The sequence below is a fragment of the Danio rerio genome, chromosome 19 (assembly GCF_052040795.2).
Source record: "Danio rerio strain M-AB ecotype USA chromosome 19, GRCz13ab, whole genome shotgun sequence".
NCBI classification, from domain to species: domain Eukaryota; kingdom Metazoa; phylum Chordata; class Actinopteri; order Cypriniformes; family Danionidae; genus Danio; species Danio rerio.
Genome location: NC_141039.2, coordinates 48,967,501 through 48,992,500, shown reverse-complemented (window position 1 = coordinate 48,992,500; position 25,000 = coordinate 48,967,501). Strand labels below are relative to the sequence as shown.

General features: G+C 36.5%; 1 protein-coding gene across 8 annotated transcripts in view; it reads right to left on the bottom strand.

Annotated features, from left to right (window-relative positions):
• Positions 1-25,000, bottom strand: part of med30 (mediator complex subunit 30) — a 39,012-nt gene that overhangs the window by 897 nt on the left and 13,115 nt on the right. For 5 of the 8 annotated variants that reach the window (XM_087294108.2, XM_087294107.2, XM_087294112.2 and 2 more), the window contains 1 exon segment: positions 21,075-21,182. In XM_087294108.2, the coding sequence (XP_087150234.1) occupies positions 21,075-21,182 (108 nt within the window). 8 annotated transcript variants of the gene reach the window in all.

Here is a 25,000-nt window from a genome sequence, read left to right as displayed (position 1 = left end):
CTTGTTTTAAAACATGTTTAGCACTGTCGCTACCAAAACACAGTGCAAACACATGCGCTATAGGGGAATTGTTGAACTAAATTGGCTCTACACTCTCAGAAATATTTACATGTATTTATCTATAACATATATTTATCTGAGGTCACCACAGCGGAATGAACCGCCAACTATTCCAGCATATTTTTTACGAAACAGATGCTTCTCCAGCTGCAACCCAGTAGTGGGAAACACCCATACACACATGCACACTCATGCACTACACTCTCAGAAATAAAGGTACGCGAGTTGTCACTGGGGTGGTTCCTTTTCAAAAGGTACACATTTGTACTTAAAGGGTCCATTTTGGTACCTCAAAAGAATATATTAGTACCTAAAATTTTAAGAGGAGCTTTTTTTGTGCTTTTAAGGTACTAGTCCTAGCAGGTGAATTTTTTTTCCCTCTCCGCTGTCGCCACTGGCTCGCATGGTTCAGGATTGGTAGAGCTGTGCATCGATGAATTTGCTCTTCAGTGTTTGGACTCTCAGTAATGATATTAAATTACACTGAACTGAGCTGAACTGAACTTAAACACTAAAAACTGAACTACACTGTTCCAGTTACTATGACCATTTATGTGAAGCTGCTTTGACACAATCTACATTGTAAAAGCGCTATACAAATAAAGCTGAACTGAATTGAATAGTGTGTACCCTTGAGGTATTAATATGGACCTTTTAGGTACAAATGTGTACCTTTTAAAAAGGTACCAGCCCAGTGACAGCTCGCGTACCTTTATTTCTGAGAGTGTAGTGCGTGTGTTTATGGGTGTTCCCCAGTACTGGGTTGCAGTTGGAACAGCATCCGCTTCGTAAAAAATATGCTGGAATAGTTGGTGGTTCATTCCGCTGTGGTGAGCTCAGATAAATAAGGGACTATCAAACTTGTTAAAGGAATTGAAAAACTGTCATAGTCATTGTAAAAGCTGTAAAATTTACACATCATTTCAAGCACTAAAGGGGTTTTAAACGTGTAGGATTTTTTTTAAATTAGTGTTTTGTAAAATTCTGAAAATAGCACAGAGATTTTGAAGACATTATGAGTGTTAAAGCACGCTGCTGCTGCTGCTGCTGCTGTGGTTTATTTGCTGTGCTGTATTCTGAGCATCTGTATCCTCAATATAGCACATCTGAAATGAAGAGCCGCTTCCACCGGGACAAAACCCACGTCACACAGCATTCATCATCTGCAGCGAGCGCTATTGTGGGAAACTTCAGCCTGTGTGGAGTTCAGCAGGCCAGAGAAACGTACAGCGTCACTGAGAGAAACCATTCACCGAAGACACGTGCAGATCAGAACACACTGAGACATGGTTAAACATGTCAAGAGCTCCTTTCTAAAATCAGAAAACTCCATCTTAGTCATGTTTATAAAGCATGTGTTTTTTTTTGTACTATCGAGTTAATGCATATAACAGATCAATCAAAATTAAATCCATTAAAAAAAAGCCTGATTTCAGCTTAAATTAGTTCAAAAAATGCCTCAAAACCCTTTAAAAAAAAAAAAAGCTGTGTCATTAGAAGAAACATGTTTACACTGAAAAAGTGTTGCATGCAGAACTGTTGCATACAACTTATTTGTGTTGAATTTAAACAAAACAGATTAAGTTTAATAAAGTGTCAACTTAGTTTGTTTGTTTAAATTCAGAATTCTGAACAAGTGAATGAATGAATGAATGAACAAGTAAATAAATGAACAAGTGAATGACTGAATGAATAAATGAATGAATGAACAAGTAAATGAATGAATGAACAAGGGAATGAATGAATGAATGAATGAATGAACAAGTAAGTGAATGAATGAACAAGTAAATGAAAGAATGAACGAGCAAGTAAATAAATGAATGAATGAACAAGTAAATGAATGAATGAATAAGTAAATAAATAATTGAATGAACAAGTAAATTAATGAATGAATGAACGAATGAACAAGTAAATTAATGAATGAATAAGTAAATAAATAAATGAATGAATGAACGAATGAATGAACAAGTAAATTAATGAATGAATGAACAAGTAAATGAATGAATGAATGAACAATCAAGTAAATTAATGAATGAATGACCAAGTAAATGAATGAATGAACAAGTGAATGAATAAATGAATGAATGAACAAGTAAATGAATGAATAAATGAATGAATGAATGAATGAATGAATGAACAAGTAAATGAATGAATGAATGAACAAGTAAGTGAATGAATGAACAAGTAAATGAAAGAATGAACGAGCAAGTAAATAAATGAATGAATGAACAAGTAAATGAATGAATGAACAAGTAAATTAATGAATGAATAAGTAAATAAATAAATAAACGAATGAATGAATGAACAAGTAAATCAATGAATGAATGAACAAGTAAATGAATGAATGAATGAATGAATGAACAATCAAGTAAATTAATGAATGAATGACCAAGTAAATGAATGAACAAGTGAATGAATAAATGAATGAATGAACAAGTAAATGAATGAATGAACAAGGGAATGAATGAATGAACAAGTAAGTGAATGAATGAACAAGTAAATGAAAGAATGAACGAGCAAGTAAATAAATGAATGAATGAATGAACAAGTAAATGAATGAATGAATACGTAAATAAATAATTGAATGAACAAGTAAATTAATGAATGAATGAACGAATGAACAAGTAAATTAATGAATGAATAAGTAAATAAATAAATGAATGAATGAACGAATGAATGAACAAGTAAATTAATGCATGAATGAACAAGTAAATGAATGAATGAATGAACAATCAAGTAAATTAATGAATGAATGACCAAGTAAATGAATGAATGAACAAGTGAATGAATAAATGAATGAATGAACAAGTAAATGAATGAATAAATGAATGAATGAATGAATGAACAAGTAAATGAATGAATAAATGAATGAACAAACAAGTAAATGAATGAATGAATGAACAAGTGAATGAATGAATGAATAAATGAATGAATGAATGAATGAATGAATGAATGAACATGTAAACCTGTGTATTAATGAACAGGAAACACACGAGACAAACCAGAAATAACACCTCAGCTTAACAAGCCCAGTTTCACTCAGACTCACTGAAGTCTGAGGGTTTATTCGCAGATATGAGCAGCAGCAGTAATAGTGCATGTGCAGAAGAGAGAGAGAGAGAGAGAGAGAGAGAGAGAGAGAGAGACTGTGTGCCAAATGTCAGAGTATTGAAGGTTGTCTCCATTGATCAGTGCTCTGCTCCACAGCATTATTCAATCCTGCGGCACCAGCCCGCGCTATCGATTCTGCTGTTTATTGTTACTGCGTTTACAGTGCTTGTATCAACAAGACCCGTCGCCATAGTCAATATATCGACTTATTACAGGGCTCTCTGGAATACTGGATTCTGATTGGCCAATCACAATATTAGAAGGTGCTACTGTATTTATGCAGAAAGTATGTTAAACTAAAAACACAAGCACATCTGGGTCCCATCATTAATCCTTGTAGCCACTATTGACGTCAATATTATTAACTCTCCAGCAACAATATTTAAGTCAAATATTTAATAATAGTAATAATAGCAGCGTGAAACACATATATGACTGTCAACAGCTCAAAACATGTGCTTTAGTGTTTCGTGACCCTTAAAAAAAACAATGAATGAATAAATGACTAAACAAGTAAATGAACGAACAAGTAAATTAATAAATAAATGAACAAGTGAATGAATGAACAAACAAGTAAATAAATGAATGAATGAACAAGTAAATGAATGAATGAATAATTAAATGAATGAATGAATGAATGAACAAGTAAAGAATGAATGAATGAACAAGTGAATGAATGAATGAACAATTAAATGAATGAATGAATGAATGAACAAGTAAATGAATGAATGAATGAACAAGTAAATGAATGAATGCATGAATGGATAAACATTTAAATGAATGAATGAACAAGTAAATAAATGAATGAATGAATGAACAATTAAATTAATGAATGAACAAGTAAATAAATGAATGAATGAATGAACAAGTAAATAAATGAATGAATGAATGCATGAATGGATGAACAATTAAATGAATGAATGAACAAGTAAATGAATGAATGTATGAACAAGTGAATGAATGAATGAATGAATGAATGAACAAGTAAACAAATGAATGAATGAATGAATAAATAAATGAATGAATGAATGAATGAATGAATGAATGAATGAATGAACAAGTGAATGAATGAATGGTGCAAAAATCTCATCTCGTGAATCCAATCTCGTGTCTCTTCTACCACAAATATTTTTTAAGGGGGCTAATAATATTGACCTTAAAATGGCTTTACAAAACCTAAAAACTGCTTTCATTCTAGCTGAAATAAAACAAACTAGACTTTCTCCAGAAGAAAAAATATTATCAGACATACTGTGAAAATTTCCTTGTCAAAATCATTTGGGAAATAAGAAAAGCAGGGCTAATAACTCTTTAGCTGTATGTGGGCCGCTCACAACAATTAACATAAACCAAATGATTAGTAAATGTTCCCGCTCAAACATCTCATTATTTTCGTTCCTCCAGAGCAATTCATAAACAAGAGGCTAAACTCAATTAAGCAGACGACGTTCGGGTTGAGAAGTTCATCAGATGCGCGAAGAGGCATTTGGGTTTTCAGCGACTGGGAATAAATAGTGGGAGTGAAGGATTGATGGAAAAACCAGACACAGATCAGAGGTGGAGGAGGACAGACGGAGGGATGAAAGAATTACAGGGAATGATAGAGAGACAATGGAGAGTATTAGAGAAAGCAGATACTAATGCGGCTTGAAGTGTGTTTGTGTCAGCAAATTGTAAGATTTACTGCACTTCAAAAAAGCCTTTTCTTATTTACATTTTTTTTTCTTAAAACAAGCTAAAGTTTCTGCCAATGGGGTAAGCAAAGTAATATGTCATAGTAAAAAAAACTGGATTATTTTGTTTACCTCATTAGCAGATTATTTTACTTGCTTTAAAAAAAAATGAATGATTATGAAAATGAATGAAGATTTTGTCAGAAATGATTCATTAGTCAGTAGAATTTGCTTTATTTACTTATTCATAATTTTTAAATCTAAATTGTTAAAACCTACATGTAAAATACAAATACGTTAATTTCTTTAATGAATGCAAATATAAATAAAAGCATAAATAGATAAATAAATGCATAAATAAATGGATAAAAACAGACATTTAATTCTGCATTTATTTATTAATGCACAGGCAGACAGACAAACAAATAAATAAATAAAAACAAATAAATAAACAAATAAAAATAAACAAATAAAAACATAATTGGATGAATACAAGCATAATTAAATAAATAAATGGGCATTTATTTATGCATTTACTTATTCATGCATAGACAGACAAATGAATAAATAAATACATTAATTAATTAATAATAAAAAACATAAATAGATAAACAAATGAATAAATAAATCCATAATTAAATAAATGAATATATGCATAAATAAATGAACGGACAGACATTTATTCATGCATTTCTTTATTCATGCACGGACAGACAAATGAAAAAAAAAATTAATAATAATAAATAAAATCAATAAATCAAAACAAATTGATAGATAAATGCATAAATAAAGAGTAAAGGCATAAATAAATAAATGCATAAATAAATAAATAAATATATGCACAAATAAATAAATAAAAATAAAAAAATAAATAAAAGGACAAACGTTAATTTATGCATTTATTTATTCATGTATCGGCAGACAAACAAATAAATAAATTGCTAAATAAATTAATAAATAAATTAATAAAAACATAAATTGATAAATAAAAGCATAAATGAATAAATAAATGCATGATTAAATAAATAAATGAACCGACATTTATTCATGCATGCACAGACAGACAAAAGAATAAATATATTAATAAACATAAATAAAAACATAAATTGATAAATAAACACATAAATAAATATACGCATAAATAAATAAACGCATAAATAAATAAATAAATGCATAAATAAATAAATGATTGGAGAGACAATACTTTATGCATTTATTTATTCATGCATGGACAGACAAACAAATAAATAAATTACTGAATAAATAAAAACCTAAATTGATAAATAAATGCGTAAATAAAAGCATAACTAAATACATGCATAAATATATACACAAATAAATAGATATACGGATGGACAGACATTTATTTATGCAATTATTTATGCATGCACAGACAGACAAATTAATTAATTAATTAATTAATAAATCAATCAATAGAAGGCATTGCCTTTTGTCATGGGAGTGGAGGATGATTGTGCTTAATAGGGCTTCAATACAGTAAACAGTCAATGCTGATAAAAAATAAAGCTAATATTCTTCATGCAAAAATACCCGATGGTGTTAAAGACACTGTTAAAACAAGAAGATGCACTCTATAAAGCAGGGATTGTGTGACTCTTTCTTTAGCGAGCTCTTTCATCTGCTCTCAGACTGAAGCTTTACAGCAGAAAACAGAGATGAGCAACAGAGATCTTTCAGAGTCGAGCCGTAATACCATTATAAAGCCTAAAGAGAGAGAAAGAGAGAGAGAGATGTAATTTTAGCCTCTCCGCTCTTATGGGAGAAAAAGAAAAACTTTGGATTTGGCTGAGGAGACAAAAAGGGCTCGAATTGAAACGAATTACATTCCCTTACGGGTAGAAGGCCAAGAAAAGTACACATACAAGAAGTATCAGTGCTGTCAGTTCATATTTGAGACCTGATTTATGAAGGCTGAATCTGTATATAATGTGAAAACTGATACTGAGAGGACAGAGGAAAAATTTGCTAACTCTTTCCCAGACAAAGTTTAAAGGGACAGTACACTCAATAATGACATTTTACTCATCATTTGCTCTCTTTCAAGTGGTTTTAAATCATACATCTTTCCTCTGCTGAACACAAAATATAGTATGTTGATGAAAGCTGAAACCATGTAACCATTGACTTCCATAGTAAAAAAAACAAATATGGAAGTCATACAGGTTACCAGCTCAACAGAGGAAAACTATTCATTTATTTATGCTTTTATTATTTTATGCATTTATTTAGACATTTATGTTTTTATTTTTTGATGCATTAATGCTTCTATTATTTATGCATTTATTTATGCATTAATGCTTTTATTTATTTATGCAATTATTTATGCAATAATGCTGTTATTTATGTACAAATTTATTTATGCATTAATGTTTTTGATTTATTTATGCATTTATGTACGCATTTATGCTTTTATTATTCATCATTTTTATGCATTAATGTTTTAAATTATGTACGCATTTATTTATGCATTAATGCTTTTATTTATTTATGCATTAATGCTGTTATTTATTTATGCATTAATGCTGGTATTTATTTATGCATTAATGCTGTTATTTATTCATGCATTCATTTTTTTATTTATTTATGTATTTATTTTTTATTTATTTATGCATTAATGCTTTTATTTATTTATTTTTTATGCATTAAGAATTAAGTTATGTATGCATTTATTTATGCATTAATGTTTTCATTTATTTATGCATTTATTAATGCATTAATGTTTTTATTTATTCATTTATTCATTGTCTTGTCGGCTTAGTCCCTTTATTAATCCAGGCTCGCCACAGCGGATTGAACGACCAACTTATCCAGCACATTTTTACGCATCAGATGCCCTTCCAGCTGCAACCCATCTCTGGGAGAAGTTCACACACACACGCACACGCACACGCACACACACTCATACACTACGGACAATTTAGCCAACCCAATTCACCTGTACCGCATATCTTTGGACTGTGGGGGAAACTGGATTACCCGAAGAAAACCCACGCGAACGCAGGGAGAACATGCAAACTCCACACAGAAACGCCAACTGACCCAGCCGAGGCTCAACCCTGCAACCCAGCGACCTTCTTGCTGTGAGGCGAAAGCACTACCTACTGCGCCACTGCAACTTATTTATTCATGCATTAATGTTTTTATTTATTTATGCTTTTGATTATAAATTAATGTTTTTATTTATTTATGCGTTTGTTTATGCATTAATGTTTTTATTCATTTATGCATTAATGTTTTTATTTATTTATGCATTAATGTTTTTAATATTTATGCATTAATGTTTTTATTTATTTATGCTTTTGTTTATGCATTAATGTTTTTATTTATTTATGCATTAATGTTTTTAATATTTATGCATTAATGTTTTTATTTATTTATGCTTTTGTTTATGCATTAATGTTTTTATTTATTTATGCATTAATGTTTTTAATATTTATGCATTAATGTTTTTATTTATTTATGCAATAATGTTTTTAATATTTATGCATTAATGTTTTTATTTATTTATGCTTTTGTTTATGAATTAATGTTTTTATTTATGCAATAATTTATGCATTTTTTCATTCATTCAATAATTTTCCTTTAGCTTAATCCCTTCATTCATCAGGGGTTGCCACAGCAGACTTATTCAGCATATGTTTTATGCAGCGGATGCCCTTCCAGCTGCAACCTAGTACTGGGAAACACTCATACACACTCATTCACACACACCCACACACACACACACACACACAAACTTATACAGTACGGCCAATTTAGCTTACCCAAATCCCCTGTACCACATGTGTTTGGACTGTGGGAGGAAACCGGAGCACCCGAAAGAAACCCACGCCGGGAGAACATGCAAACTCCACACAGAAATGCTAACTGACCCCGCTGGGACTCGACCTCTTGCTGTGAGGCCACAGTGCTAAACACAAAACCACCGTGCCGTCCACCTGACTGCATGCGAGTGGCTTTAATTTGTCACTGAAATGTGAACACAAGTGATTATTCATACTCTGGTACAAAGTAATAAGAGCAAAACCAACAGCAATTGCTCAAGCTGAAGCGCAATGAACCGCCACCACATATCTGTGTGTGTGTGTGTGTGTGTGTGTGTGTGTGTTTGCTAGATTTCTGGCGCTGTTTTCAGTGTTTGAGGGTTTCCTCGCTGACCCGCGAGCTTCAATTAAAGCGCCTCTGGACACAAACCTGCTCTAATGGATGACATATGAACTGACTAATCATGTGGAGGATTGACTGCCCTCCTGCCTGTGTGTGTGCGTGTGTGTGTGTGTATGTGTGTTTAATCATGCTGTGTTTCCAGTGTGTGTATATGTCTTTGAGTGTGTGTGTTTGAGTGTATGTATATTAATGTGTCTGTGTGCGTATGTGTGCATTTAAGCATGCTGTGTGTCCAGTGTTTGTGTCTGTGTGCATGTCTTTGAGTGTGTGTATGTGCGTGCGTGTGTGTCTGTGTGTATGTATGTTTAAGCATGCTGTGTTTCCAGTGTGTTCACATGTCTTTGACTGTGTGTGTGTGTGTGTGTGTGTGTGTGTGTGTGTGTGTGTGTGTGTGCATGTCTTTGAGTGTGTGTATGTGCGTGCGTGTGTGTGTATGTTTAAGCATGCTGTGTTTCCAGTGTGTTCACATGTCTTTGACTGTGTGTGTGTGTGTGTGTGTGTGTGTGTGCATGTCTTTGAGTGTGTGTATGTGCGTGTGTGTGTATGTTTAAGCATGCTGTGTTTCCAGTGTGTGCACATGTCTTTGACTGTGTGAGTGTGTGTGTGTGCATGTCTTTGAGTGTGTGTATGTGCGTGCGTGTATATGTGTGTGTATGTTTAAGCATGCTGTGTTTCCAGTGTGTGCATGTGTGTGTGTGTGTGTGTGTGCAAGCGTATGTGGTTCAGTCTGCTGTGTGTTTAATCATGCTGTGTTTCCAGTGTGTGTGTGCGTGTGTGTGTGTGTGCGCGCGTGTGTGTGTGTGTGGTTGAGTCTGCTGTGTGTTTAATCATGCTGTGTTTTCAGTGTGTGCGCATGTCTTTGAGTGTGTGTGTGTATGTGTGTGTTTAAGCATGCTGTGTATCAAGTGTGTATGTGCGTGTGTGTTTAGGCATGCTGTGTGTCCAGTGTGTGTGTGTCTGTGTGCATGTCTTTGAGTGTGTGTATGTGCGTGCGTGTGTGTGTGTGTGTGTTTAAACATGCTGTGTTTCCAGTGTGTGCGCATGCCTTTGAGTGTGTGTGTGTGAGTGTGTGTGTGTGAATGTTTAAACATGCTATGTTTCCAGTGTGTGCGCATGCCTTTGAGTGTGTGTGTGGGTGTGTTTGTGTGTGTGTGTGTGTGTGTGAATGTTTAAACATGCTATGTTTCCAGTGTGTGCGCATGCCTTTGAGTGTGTGTGTGTTTGTGTGTGTGTGTGTGTGTGTGTGTGTGTGTGTGTGTGTGAATGTTTAAACATGCTATGTTTCCAGTGTGTGCGCATGCCTTTGAGTGTGTGTGTGAGTGTGTGTGTGTGTGTTAAGGGGAGGGGCCAACATTTGTGTGTCTATGTGTTCTGAGAGAATGTGAGTGTGTGTGCGCATTTAAGCATGCCATGTTTCCTGTGTGTGTCACTGTGTTTTGAGAGTGTGTGCTGTGTCGAAGAGTCTGTGTTAATTGTGTATATGTGTGTGTGTGGAGGTGGAGGGGGGGGCCTACCTTTGTCTATCTATGTGTGTGTCTGGGTGTGTGTCTGTGTTTTGCGAGTGTGTGTGCGCATTTAAGCATGCCATGTCTCCGGTGTGTGTGTGTGTGTGTGTGTGTGTGTGCGTGTGCGTATCTGCCTCATTACAGCTCCTCTGTGTTTGTTTATCAGAGCTCCAGCCCCAGTCTCTGCACCACAGATAAGCCAACACTCCAGTCTCTGCTTCCCATTTCACATTACACACACTCTCCTCTCACACACTCTCATTTGAATGAAGAGGACAGACGGGGTAATTAACAGGGTATTTAAAAAGCAGTGAACAGGGGCGAGCGAGGACTGAAGTGAGCAGGAGAGAGAGAGAGAGAGAGTGTGTGTGTATGTGTGTGTGTGTGTGTGTGCAGAATAAATGAGAGCAGTCGTCTCTCCAAGGCTTCTTAATGGGCTGCGACAGGAATTTATGAAGAGTTGGAGCAGCGTTCAATCAAAGCGCAGCAGCTGAAGCCGACGGGGTCTGGACCACACTGGACCCTGCACGGCCTCACACACATCTGCGGGGCTCTGAGGGCCCCGGGGACTCAAACAGCACAGCGGGCACCGAGGAACACAGACTCCTGCTAAATTACCCTCTAAACAGCGGCTCTCAAAGGCGGAAATCATGAACAATGAACAGTGAGATGTGAGCAGACGTGTCCAGCTATTGAATATGAATATACTGTACAACATGGGATGTCATTTTACTTTTAAAAATTCACTATTAGTTACATTATTGAATTGGACTTCTTTTGCAAATTTTAGAAAGAAAATTTATTTTATTTTACTGTACATAAATATATATATATATACATTCACCGGCCACTTTATTAGGTACAGCTGTCCAGTTGTTCATTAACGCAAATTTCTAATCAGTCAATCACATGGGAGCAACTCAAAGCATTTAGGCATGTAGACATGGTCAAGCCGATCTGCTGCAGTTCAAAGCGAGCATTAGAATATGGAAGAAAGGTTATTTAAGTGACTTTGAATGTGGCATGGTTGTTGGTGCCAGATGGGCTGCTCTGAGTATTTCAGAAACTGCTGATCTACTGGGATTTTTACACACAGCCATCTCTAGAGTTTACAGAGAATGGTCTGAGTAAGAGGAAATATCCAGTGAGCGGCAGTTCTGTGGGCGCAAATGCCTTGTTGATGCCAGAGGTCAGAGGAGAATGGCCAGACTGGTTCCAGCTGATAGAAAGGCAACAGTAACTCAAATGAGCACTCGTTACAACCGAGCTCTGCAGAAGAGCATCTCTGAACACACAACACGTCCAACCTTGAGGCGGATGGGCTACAGCAGCAGAAGAGCACACCGGGTGCCGCTGCTGTCAGCTAAGAACAGGAAACTGAGGCTACAATTCACACAGACTCACCAAAACTGGACAATAGAAGATTGGAGAAACGTTGCCTGCTCTGATGAGTCTCCATTTCTGCTCCCACATTCAGATGGTTGGGTCAGAATTTGGCCTCAGCAACATGAAAGCATGGATCCATCCTGCCTTGTATCAGCGGTTCAGGACGGTGGTGGTGGGTTAATGGTGTGGAGGAGATTTTCTTGGCACATTTTGGGCTCATTAGTACCAATTGAGCATTGTGTCAACGCCACAGCCTACCTGAGTATTGTTGCTGACCATGTCCATCCCTTTATGAGCACAGTGTCTCCATCTTCTGATGGCTACTTCCAGCAGGATAACACCATGTCATAAAGCTCAATCATCTCAGACTGGTTCCCTGAACATGACAATGAGTTCACTGTACTCAAATGGCCTCCACAGTCACCAGAGCTCAATCCAATAGAGCAGCTTTGGGATGTGGTGGAACAGGAGATTGGCATCATGGATGAGCAGCCGACAAATCTGCAGCAACTGTGTGATGCTATCATGTCAATATGGAGCAAAATCTCTGAGGAATATTTCCAGTAGCTTGTTGAATCTCTGCCATGAAGGATTAAGGCAGTTCTGAAGACAAAAGGGGGTCCAACGCTGTACTAGTATGGTGTACCTAATAAAGTGGCCAGTAAGTGTGCGGTTAATTAGGTTAAGTTAGGGTAATTAGGCAAGTCATTGTATAACAGTGGTTTGTTCTGTAGACAATCCAAAACAAATATTGCTTAAGGGGCTAATAATATTGACCTTAAAATGTTTTTTTATTATTATTAAAAACAGCTTTTTTTCTAGTCGAAATAAAACAAATAAGACTTTCTCCAAAGAAAAAAATGTTATAGGAAATACTTGCTCTGGAAATATTTGAGAAAGACTGTAATAGTGAACTGTATATACAATGTGTGAGGACAGATTGGTGTAGATGAAGGCTGTTTTATATTACAGCAGCATTATTCAACCCAGGCCTGACAAACACCAATTACCCCAATCGACAGATAACGAGAACAGGGTGATCATTCAGGGACGGGACGTCCCATAAAGCAGTGCGACATTACCATACTCACACTGTTCATCTCTCCAGCACTTGTTGGAGTGATGAAGGATCAGTAAATCAAGCTATTGGCACAGAAACCGACAACGCTCAATCAACAGGACAATGGCGTGACTCTATTAAAATGCGCAAGCCAGCCTACAGGACGAGTCTGACAGTCACTCTCCATTATGATTCTACAAACTGACCTGAGTGCTAATTTTCAGTCATCCGTGGCCTCATTACTTTCATGCGTACGTCCATTTGTTCATTCAAGCTGATGTCTATCTGCTTATTCATCCGTCAGTCCATTTATTACTGTACCGTTTTTTTCCCTGCATTAAAGCATCTATCTGAGCTTCTGGCATCCTTCATAACTGATATTTACATTTGTTTTAGAGTTCTTAAAACATGAAGTGTATTAAATGAAGAATATCTGCAGAATTATATTTAAAAATAAGAATAAACAAAGAAAAAAAAAAGTAAAGATTTGTGCGGACCTAATATATATATGAGCAATATCACACGAGTAGCAGTGTGATATGGCTGTATATCAGCACTTATAGGATCTTAGTGTCCCGAAAGTGATGATATGGCACTGCTACGAGTGTGATATTGCGTTTATACAACAGTTTGACGGCATAATATTGTATAAAAAACAGAAAATCAAACACAGAGAGTCTAAAAACCCTTTTGTATGAAGAACTACTTTCTTCCGCCATTCATTCACATCTGCAGCGTACGTCAGAACAGAAGAAACTGTTGCTCATTCACCGACGTAACTGTAGAGCTAGTGTTTGAACGATTCTCTAGCATAATGTTTAGTGATGACAAAACAGCTGATTTTGATCACATTTTAAGATTATAAGGCTGAACGGCATGAAATGCCATCAGTCTACAGAGATTTTCCAGTATTTATCTGTTGCAATCGGGAGATGACAATAATTAACCCCAAAAAAAGCCAAAGCAAAGCAAATCCTAGAAGATTACTATGGTATAAATACAGCACTACAACATACAAAAGAGAGAGATCGATTTAGAATGTCACTTACCTGTTTCATAATAATTTGATCAGCTGTACAAAAAGCAAACGCTGAGTCATTCTCCCCTAAGGACTTATTATGCGGCCTTTGTCGCCATCTTGTGGCAGAACGTCAACCGTCTTTGCTCTCCTCAGTATGACAGGTTGATGGCCACAGTCATGCTGTATCTCCGAAAGTATTTAAAATAGCACTACCCTTATAAATAAGCTGCATAGTTGCAATCTAAACAACTACATTCTCGACTAAAAAAAGCCTCATAAGTACTTTATGTTGCCCAACAGCTGCAATATTTGCTAAACTGTAGTGAGTTGTTAGTTTTCTGCTTGGGCGGAGTAATACACAAAGGTGAAGAGGCTGTACGGGTGCTGATATTCCTTTAATATGTCATGACTATCAGCCAATCAGATTCGAGAACCAGACAGAACTGTTATGTAAATACATATAATTTTTAGAAAATTTTAAATAAAAAAATGCAATAAATCATTTTAAAACACTAAAATGTAATAATCTAATAATTTATTTTAATAAATTTAATAATATTATTATACTGATAATATTAAGAATTTTAATAATCAATAAATAATAATAAAAAAACATTTAAGCATTATAAATGAAGAACAAAGCATGATTAAAATTATTATTAATCATTAGGATTTATAAAAAAAAAAAAAAGTAAATTATTATCATAAGATTGTTAATACGTTTAATTGTTTTAATCGTTTAACACGTTTAACCAATAACTTTCATTAAAATATTAAAATGGGGGGAAAATTACATTGAGAACAATAAAACTGAATTTGACAAAAAATAAACTTAAAAATAAAATTAATAAATAAAAAAATTAATAAATAATAACTACATTTTTAGCACCATTAATCCAGTCTTCAGTGTAAGATAACCCTTCAGAAATCAATGTAATATGCTAATCTAAATAAAATATTTATTTGAATTTATTTTATATTTATTTATTTATTTCGTAAAAAAATATATATATAACATTTATTAGACGTAAACAGTTTATTGATATAGCTGTTATGATTTCAATTAATTATATAAACATTTTACTAACATTTAATTTATGCATTAAAATGAAAACGGGGAAAAGTAAAATAAAATATGTAAAACTAACCACTTCATAAAAAATGTTTTTATAAATATAATTTCTCATAATGTGCTCACTTATATGTCATATGATCATGCAAATGCAGACACCTATGCTTTCATAAATATTAAAAATATAAATAAATGAATTAATTAGTTAATTAATTAGTTCGGCTTAGTCCAGGGGTGGGCAAACTCGGTCCTGGAGGGCCGGTGTCCTGCACAGTTTAGCTCCAACTCTAATCAAACACACCTGCTTGTAGATTTCTAGTGATCTTGAAGACACTGATCAGTTTGTTCAGGTGTGTTTGATTAGTGTTGAAGCTAAACTGTGCAGGACACCGGCCCTCCAGGACAGAGTTTGCCCATCCCTGGCTTAGTCCCTTTATTCATCAGGGGTCGCCACATGCCTCATACACTTCAGCCAATTTAGTTTATCAATTCCCCTATAGCGCATGTGTTTGGACTGTGGGGGAAACCCACGCCAACACGGGGAGAACATGCAAACTCCACACAGAAAACAACTGGCCCAGCTGGGACTTGATCCAGCAACCTTCTTGCTGTGAGGCGACTGTGCTAGCCACCGTGACGCCATATTAAAAATATAAAACAAATTAAAAACATATACAGTATAACTATAAATAAAGAATCATAATGTCACTTATATCATGACACATCACTTTCAATATCATAATATCATATCACTTCAACGTATTTCAATAAGTTAATCAGGATTAATTTAATACTAGATTGAAATTAAGATTTAATTATTAAAATTAGGCAGCAAGAATATTTTTACAGTGTTTAAATGATGTGTTTTGCTCATATGTCAAGTGCTCATGCAAATACAGTGCAGACAGATGCCGGAGAAACACATCTGCTCTCCACATTCTGACGCAACCTTGACCTCCGCTGAGTCTGACGTGCTTTATTCCCTCAACATGTCGCCTCGTCCAGCCTGTTATTTGCAGCTGGATATTTGGCTGTTGAAAGCCTCCAGGGCTCTTGTCGCATGAGCATTTCCTTGCCGACTGCCTTTCAAGAGCGTGCAGCAGTTTTTAATAAGGCAGACTCAATGGCAGAGAGGGAAAGAACGGCACTGTTAGAGTGAGATCATTTAGCTTTTACTGCTAGAAAGTCGTGAAATCCTTGGTGGAGAGTCATCAGGTTGGGTTTCATACACTGTGGCTTTATTATGTGAGTGAATATGGCAAAATTATTAGCTCTATCATTTTTTTTCTTTTTCAAATATTTCCCAAATGATGTTTAATAGAGCAAGGAAGTTTTCACAGTCTTTTTTCTCTATGGAGAAAGTCTTATTTGTTTTATTTCGGCTAGAATAAAAGCAGTTTTTAATTGGTTTAACACCATTTTAAAGTCAATATTATCAGCCCCCTTTAGGGCTGGGCGATTTTTGAGATTTTTTCGATTAATTCGAATTTACGTTTTAAGACGATTTAATTTCGAATCAAATCGAGAAATCACGATTTTCAAAAAATATATATTTAATACATTATAATGGCACCAATGCGATTTGGTTCACTCTACGAAGCAGGAAGCACACCAGAAGCGCCTCTCGGCAATGCTCCACGCAGCGCCATGGATTTTAGAATTCTAAACAGGTTTCTATACACACACCGGCGCCGCCCAGCCACGATTCACGAAGCAGTTCATATTTCAGCCGGCCCACAGAGCGCCATCTAATTAGTTTCATGGTAAATATCATGTGAATGTGCACGTTTGGTGTGTGAAAGTTTAAACTGTCGTGTGCACGCGTGTCGCGGCGCTTCTGGTCTGCGACCTGCTTGACTTTAAGTGTTAAGTCATGTAGGATTTTACTTGTTGCACATCTGTGTGGATTGTCAAGACATTCCCTCATCAAGTCGATAAACTCGATCTCAACATGTATGAAGGATGTAAAAGCCTGCCATGTGAAAAACCGCGCTGATCTTTTGGTTTGAACACGAGTAGAGGTGAGGGACTGTAGCAGTGAAAATGAATGTATCCGCCCACATGACGTCATTTAGCGGACCTAGTTGAAAACCAGACAGATCAGACAGCATAATACAGAGAGTGGAGCAAAGCGCATCAAATGATCGGTATTTAAAAGGGGAAAAAAGAAAAATAGATTTAATATATTATTTTATATTAGACACACATCTGGTGCTTGTATTTGCTCCTGCTATACGTCCACAACTTCACACATTGGGTTAAATTAGGCTTTACAGTTTCCATGTTCAGTCCTTTTCTTCCACTGTATCTTTTTAAGAAAAAGGCAGCAGCATTACAACCTGTCATTCAGTCAGACTACAAAGTCAAAGCCGAGCTGACAGCCAATCTCTCCTAGGCTCAGCAAAACTTGCAAAAATACCCCTGTATTCCTGCAGCTGCAATATTTACACAAATATTTCTTATTCAAATCTTCAGTAATGCTATTTAACTCCAGAATTTGTTTTACATTTATTTACACTTTGACTGATTTTTGTATGACATGGCCATTAACAATACAATGTTCCTTAACCAGATGGGTTTTCAAGTTACTTTTAAAGAGAATGTTACTTCAGTCATGTTGTTGTAATGTTTTGAGAAGACTAGTAACACAATAAAAAAAAAATAGAAATCGTGAATCGGTCAAACTTTATAAAAATTATTTTAAAAAAAAATGTTGCCAAATCGCCCAGCCCTAGCCCCCTTAAAGGGCCATGACACCCCCACTTTCAGTTAAAGTCTACTTCAGAATTTTTCAAAAGATGCATGATTAATGGGCGGAGCTCCGCGAGCATCGGGCAGGAGTGGGCGTGGCCAGCAGGGGAGAACGTGAGCGAACGAAGCTAGCTCAAAAAATGAGACAAACCGTGAGGAGACGCATGAGTTTATAGTTTACAAAGTTAAAATGCAAAGGAATGAACAGTGATTTAATGCCCTGCTACATTTGTTATTTGTAATTTCATATACACATAACCCCAATTTATATCATTATAAAGATAAGTGTGTTCATGTAAACACTATAAATGAGGACTTCTCCCTCAATCCCCGTATCCAGCAGACTCAGTGCAGCAGGTCTCCTGACCCGTCTATTTTAACCGTTAGCCCTGCTGGTAATCTGGAGGATTTAGGCGAACACAGCAGCACAGTGATGTGTCTGAATGTGAACGAACTCCTGATAAAAGACAGCATCCGCCATTCTCTAATTCTCATGCTGCTCTCCCGACAAAAATGTTAGCAGCACACACACAGCTTTGCTGTATGATCGGCCCTTACAAGATCACGGGGGAAAACATGCAACAAACCCCCGTGGATCATAGAAACAAACGCATATGAGCCTTCATGAACGGCTAAATACTGTGTGCCCGTGCCGTGGGTCCGTGACGGGTCTCACAGCTTGACTCTGGCAGGTCTGGCAGGTCTCATGAATAATTAAGCAGCCGGCTCTTCTCATAGGATAAGAAAACTCCGCTATGAATAATAATGAGAAACCTACACGTCATCATTGCACTTGCAGTTCTGCGCTACGTCGCCGATTTTGATCCGCCCCAAAAATCATTTTAAACCCGGAAGCTGAAATGAGCTGACAAAAGCTCAACATTATCCAGTTTTCCCCACAATTAAAGCTGACAGGTGCTAACATTGTCTTAACTGATGCTCAACACAAACAAATCTGTTAATATAAAAAAAAAAAGTTCTCCAGGGTGTCCTGAACCTTTAAAGGTTCTCGAAACCCTGGAGTACTTTTTTTTGAGATTTGAACAGATGTGTGTGTGTTGAGCATCAGTTAAGACAATGTTAGCACCTGTCAGCTTTAATTGTGGGGAAAACTGGATAATTTTGAGCTTTTGTCAGCTCATTCCAGCTTCCGGGTTTAAAATGATTTTTGGGGCGGATCAAAATCGGCGACTTAGCGCAGTAATGCAAGCGCAATGATGACGTGTAGGTTTCTCATTATTATTCATAGCGGAGTTTTCTTATCCTATGAGAAGAGCCGGCTGCTTAATTATTCATGACTGCACATGCTTTCTGAAGGCAAGACTGACCTGCCAGTGCCAAGCTGTGAGATCCTACGTTGATGACTGGGTGACATCGCGTCCACGGACCCACACAGTATTTAGCTGTTCATAAAGGCTCATTTGAGTTTGTTTTCATGATCCACGAGGTTTGTTGCATGTTTTTCCCTGCAATGCTGTGAGGGCAAGGCTGTTTGAATGCAGCAAGCATTTTTGTCGGGAGAGCAGCACGAGAAGTGGAGAATGGCGAACTTTGTCTTTTATCAGGAGTTTGTTTACATTTAGACACATCGCTGTGCTGCTGTGTTCACCTAAATCCTCCAGATTACCAGCAGAGCTAATGGTTGAAATGGACAGGGCAGAGTCAGCATTCAGACCCGGGGATTGAGGGAGAAGTCCTCATTTATAGTGTTTATATGAACACGATTATCTTTATAACGATATAAATTGTGGTTGTGTGTATATGAAATTACAAATGTAGCAGGGCATTAGGTTACTGTTTTTTCTTTTCATTTTAACTTTGTAAACTAAAAAATCATGCGCCTCATGGTTTGTGTCTCATTTTGTGAGCCGACTGAAAACAGTTGTTCACTCCTCTCCTTCTCCCCTGCTGGCCACGCCCACTCCTCCCCCTTTGCTCGCAGAGCTCCACCCCCGATATGAGGTAGACTTGAACCGAAGGTGGGGGGTTTCATGGTCCTTTAACCAATATTAGTGTTGGATTGTCTCCAGAACAAACCATCGTTATTCAATGACTTGCCTAATTACCCTAACTTAAACCTAATTACCCTAGTGAAGCCTTTAAATGTCACTTTAAGCTGTATTGAAGAATATCTAGTCTAATATTATTTACTGTCATCATGGCAAAGATAAAATAAATCAGTTATTAGAAATGAGGGATTAAAACTAATATGCTTAGAAACGTCTTGAAAAATCTTCTCCCCGTATATATATATATATATATATATATATATATATATATATATATATATATATATATATATTCTCATTATTTTTTAACACATCTATAGTTATGCGGTGGCACAGAGTTAGACCTCATTCATGACTTCATACAGAAACAGCAATGCGTGCGACATGGCATCACTTTGTTGCAGAGGTGCTACTGGTTAATACCAATACCCAATACACCCCATCCCCTCCTTTCCTCCTGTACCAGGGGGAGCTCTTGAGAATTGCCTGATTCCCTCACATGCTCATTGGCCAGGCAGGAGCCCTGGCTTTAATTATCTCCGAGCTCATTGTTCTCATTCAGGACAGCATGCCAAACCTGCTGTAATTATCAAGCAATATCCAAGTGTGAACTCTTGAAAATAGGGTGAACTAAATAAAAAAATAAGGAACATCCTGAATCGGTTTCTGCGCTCTTCTTTATCCTTTTTTTTATGTATTATAGAAGTATCGTGTATCGATATCGGCAGATACTCAAAATCAAATGACTCGAGACTCAAGGGCAAAAAAACCTGATCGGGAGTCAGGACATCCCTAGTGCAAACTCCACACAGAAATGCCAACTGGCCGCTGACAGGACTCAAACCAGTGACCTTCTTGCTGTGAGGCGACAGTGCTAACTACTTAGCCACCGTGCCGCCCTCATTAGAAATTCATTATTAAAACTATTATGTAACTATTATGAAAATAAAAGGATTGAAATATAAAAGGAGGGCTAATAATAAGACCGCTGACTTTAACTGTATCTCATTACTATCTCAGCACAGTGTCGGTGTTTGTGTGTGTGTTTTAATCCTAACGACAACATTCTCTTTCTTTGTTATTTTAATAATAATAAACAGAGTGCCTGCATCTCAGCGTCAGTGGGTCTGATTCTCAAAGAAAGCATGAACTCATACATGCAGACATGCTTGAGTGCCTCTGGATAAAAGCATCTGTTAAACACATAATGTAATCTATCTAGAAATGTCTTTTCTAACCTTATTAACCTCCAGCACTTCTCTTCTTTCTTCACTGGCTGCACGCAGCTGATTGGCCATTCGGTCCTCCAGTTTTGAACTGTCATCCTCCACATACGGGATAAGTTGCTGAAAGAGAAAGACAGAATAAGACATACATTTTTTTGATTACTTCAATTATGCTTTATATAAGTGAATCAGCACCGATGACACCAAAAGAATGAGTTGAGTTCACTTCACCAAAGACTAAACTGTTTTTTGAGTGAATGTAAACCGCATTTCATGCTTCACGAGTCTTTTTAAATGAATCAAGCACTGGTAAAATATCTGCTAAATACTGCTTGTTACTTTGTAAAATACACCGATACATTTAAATTTGCCGGTTTGTGAACCGAAGAAAATAAAAGTATAAGGGGAGTGGCTTACCGTTTTAGCCAATCAAAAAAGTAAAAGGAGGGGTTTACCATTTTTAGACAAATTAAAAATGAGAAAAGTGGGAGTGGCTTGGCATTTTAGTAAATCAAAAATTAGAACGAGGGGAGTGGCTTGGCATTTTAGCCATTCAAACAAGTAAGAGGAGGGGCTTACCATTTTTAGACAAATTAAAAATGAGAAAAGGGGGAGTGGCTTGGCATTTAAGTCAATCAAAAATTAGAACGAGGGGAGTGGCTTGGCATTTTAGCCATTCAAACAAGTAAGAGGAGGGGCTTACCATTTTTAGCCAAATTAAAAATGAGAAAAGGGGGAGTGGCTTGGCATTTAAGTCAATCAAAAATTAGAACGAGGGGAGTGGCTTGGCATTTTAGCCATTCAAACAAGTAAGAGGAGGGGCTTACCATTTTTAGCCAAATTAAAAATGAGAAAAGGGGGAGTGGCTTGGCATTTAAGTCAATCAAAAATTAGAACGAGGGGAGTGGCTTGGCATTTTAGCCATTCAAACAAGTAAGAGGAGGGGCTTACCATTTTTAGCCAAATTAAAAATGAGAAAATGGAGAGTGGCTTGGCATTTTAGCCAATTAAAATAAAAAGCAGTTAATTAGGGGCGGGGTTTGCCAAATGTAGCCATTCGAAAAAAAGAAAAGGTACTGGCTTATAATTTTTAGGCAATCAAAAATGAGAAAATTGCCATTTTTTTTACCCAAGCCAAAAAAAATGTAGTTAGAGGGGTGATTTGACAACTTTAGCCATACAAAAAAAAAGTAGGGGCAGTAGTGTATCATTATTAGCCAATCAAAAATGAGAAAAGGAGAAGTGTCTCGCCTTGTAGCCAATTAAAAAATAAATCAGTAGGGACATGGTTTGCCATTTTAGCCAATGAAAAAAATGAGAGGAATGGCTTGCCACTTTTAACCAAATCAAAAGGTGAGAAGTTGGCTTGCCATTTTTAGCCAATTAAAAAATGAGCAATGGGAGAATGGCTATTATTTTTAGTCAATAACAAATAAGAATGAGAAGAATGGCATAACATTTTTAGCCAATCAAAAATGAGAATGAGGGAAGTGGTTTGCCATTTTAACCAATCAAAACAAAAGAAAGAAATGAGGGGAGTGGCTTGTCATTTTAGCCAATCAAAAATGACAATGAGGGGAGTGGCTTGTCATTTTTGGTTAAATAAAATGGCGAGGACTCGGCATGCCATTTTAGCCAATCAAAAATGACAAACAAGAGAGGGGAGTCGCTTGGCATTTTTAGCCAAATCAATTTACGAGGACTCGGCTTGCCATTATTAGCCAATAAAAAAGAGCAGAGAGAATTAGGAGTGTGGCAAAAAATTCAAGTGAGCAGTGTGGTTTATCATGTTAGCAAATAAAAAAGTAATAAGTGAGGGGAGTGGCTTGCCGTTTTAGCCACCGAATAAGGTATCGAGGGGTGTGGCTTGCTAATTTTAGCCAATCAAAATCAGAAAGGCTGCAGCTGAACAGAAAAAACGATTTGATTCAGCTGGATATGGTTAATCAGTTTGTAATTTCTTGTGTATCATTTTAGTGGGCCTCACAGTACATTCATCACAGTGACAGCCCTACTGGAAATCACTACATAGGGTCAAGAGTTTTGCCCAAGGGCACAATGATGACAGTGGATCTCCAGTTCATAAATCCCCCACTGCAAGTTTTAAACCCACAACCTTCAGATTGCGCAGCCACATCTTCAATCACTGAACCCAAAGTAGCCGGAAGTCATTTATTTTCAATGGGAGCCGGCAGCAATAAGCGGCAAGGAGCAGCGCGGCACATCTTCACGGGTGTGGGCATCAAGGAAAGTTGAAGTTAAGTCAACTTTATGGAAATGACCTATGATGCGGTTCGAGGACAACCAATCAGAATGAAGAAGTTCACCACTTGAGAGAAGCCCAGAGAACACAGTCACTGTGAACTTTGGTTCCAACCACAGCTGTTTCCAAGGGTTTGATTATTGTGGTCGCCGGATTTCCCATCATTTGCAATATTTTCTTAAAGAAACACACATTTAAAAAGTTACTGGCGAGTTACTGATGTGCATTAATGTTATAAATATACATTTTTTCTTTAAAAAAGCAGGAATCTCATGCAACAATCTAAAAACAGCATTGCTGCTTTATATTTCAGACATGTGGACACATTGGATAATTAAGTAGAGCAAAGCCACAGCACATGCAACTTGATCTTCTATTCTTAAACGAATTTGATAAAAAGTGCACAGCATTTTAACGCTAGAAGGCATGTTTTATGCAGAAATGTAACTGATATGATATGCTGCAACGACCCCTTTAAATATGAGATCAATGTAGGGAATTTCGACGCTCTCGCTGCCGGAGCTGAAGGGAAACTGCGTTGTCGCCAGGGCGGACAGAGCGACCTTTCGGTGCCTTCGGTGTGAACGCACAGTAAGTTGTGTATGTAAGTGCAATTTCTGTTGTAAAATAAAGACAATAAACTAAAAAAAACATAATAGTCACACAGATTATTTAATAAGTATAACTGTGAATTAAAATAAATGCATTTGAGCTACTTTTTTATAAGAAGCACCATACAATCTATAATTAAGCCTCTTTTCCCTTTGATATGTTGATCTAAAAATGTCTGAAACGTCTGTTCATTTCTAAGAGACAAAAGTTGTGATATTATTAATATTATATAGGCGGGTGCTGCAGTATCAAGTGCTGGTTCACCTTTTAAACCTCAAAAGTCTTCCCAAATGCAACTCTAATATTTATTTGAGTATTTACGAAGACCCCTGACGTCTTGCTCTTGGATTAAAAATAAATGAGAGAGATATGATTCGAGAACAGAAACATGAGTTTTGATGGTTGAGTTTTCTCTAGATGGCTTTAAAGAGGAGTGCCCTGGACCAGGGTTAAACTGGGCTGTTATTATACCAAGCTATGTGAAAGCTTGAAATAATATTCACTAAAAGTAATGAACGAAGATGGCCTGAGTCAATATTCTTGTGTAAACATTTCCTGTGGTGACCATTATCCAAATCCACCAGTGCTTTAGAAATGAGATTAAGGTTTAGCAAGCAATGCAGGCGTGCTGGAATATGTGCATCAGCATACATTTTTTCATAGTTTATATACGCTTCATGTTTCAGATGATTATAAAAAAAACAGTAGAGGGCACTGTCTACATTTTTGCAAATCAAAACATTCCGTACATTTGTAGATGTCAAATCCACTAGAGGGCACTGTCTCAATCTTAATGAATAAGAAATACATTACTTAGGGTTTGTTTTGTATATTTCAGATGTCTGATACACTAGAGGGCGCTGTCTACATTTTTGCAAATCAGAAATACATTACATAAGGTTCATTAAGCATGATTCAGATTAACAAATCCACTAGAGGGTGCATTTACTTTTTTGCACTTCAAGCAGCAACCCAATACTGGGAAACACCCATACACTCTCACATTCACACACACACACTCCTACTCTAGGGCCAATTTATTTAATCAATTCCCCTATGCGCT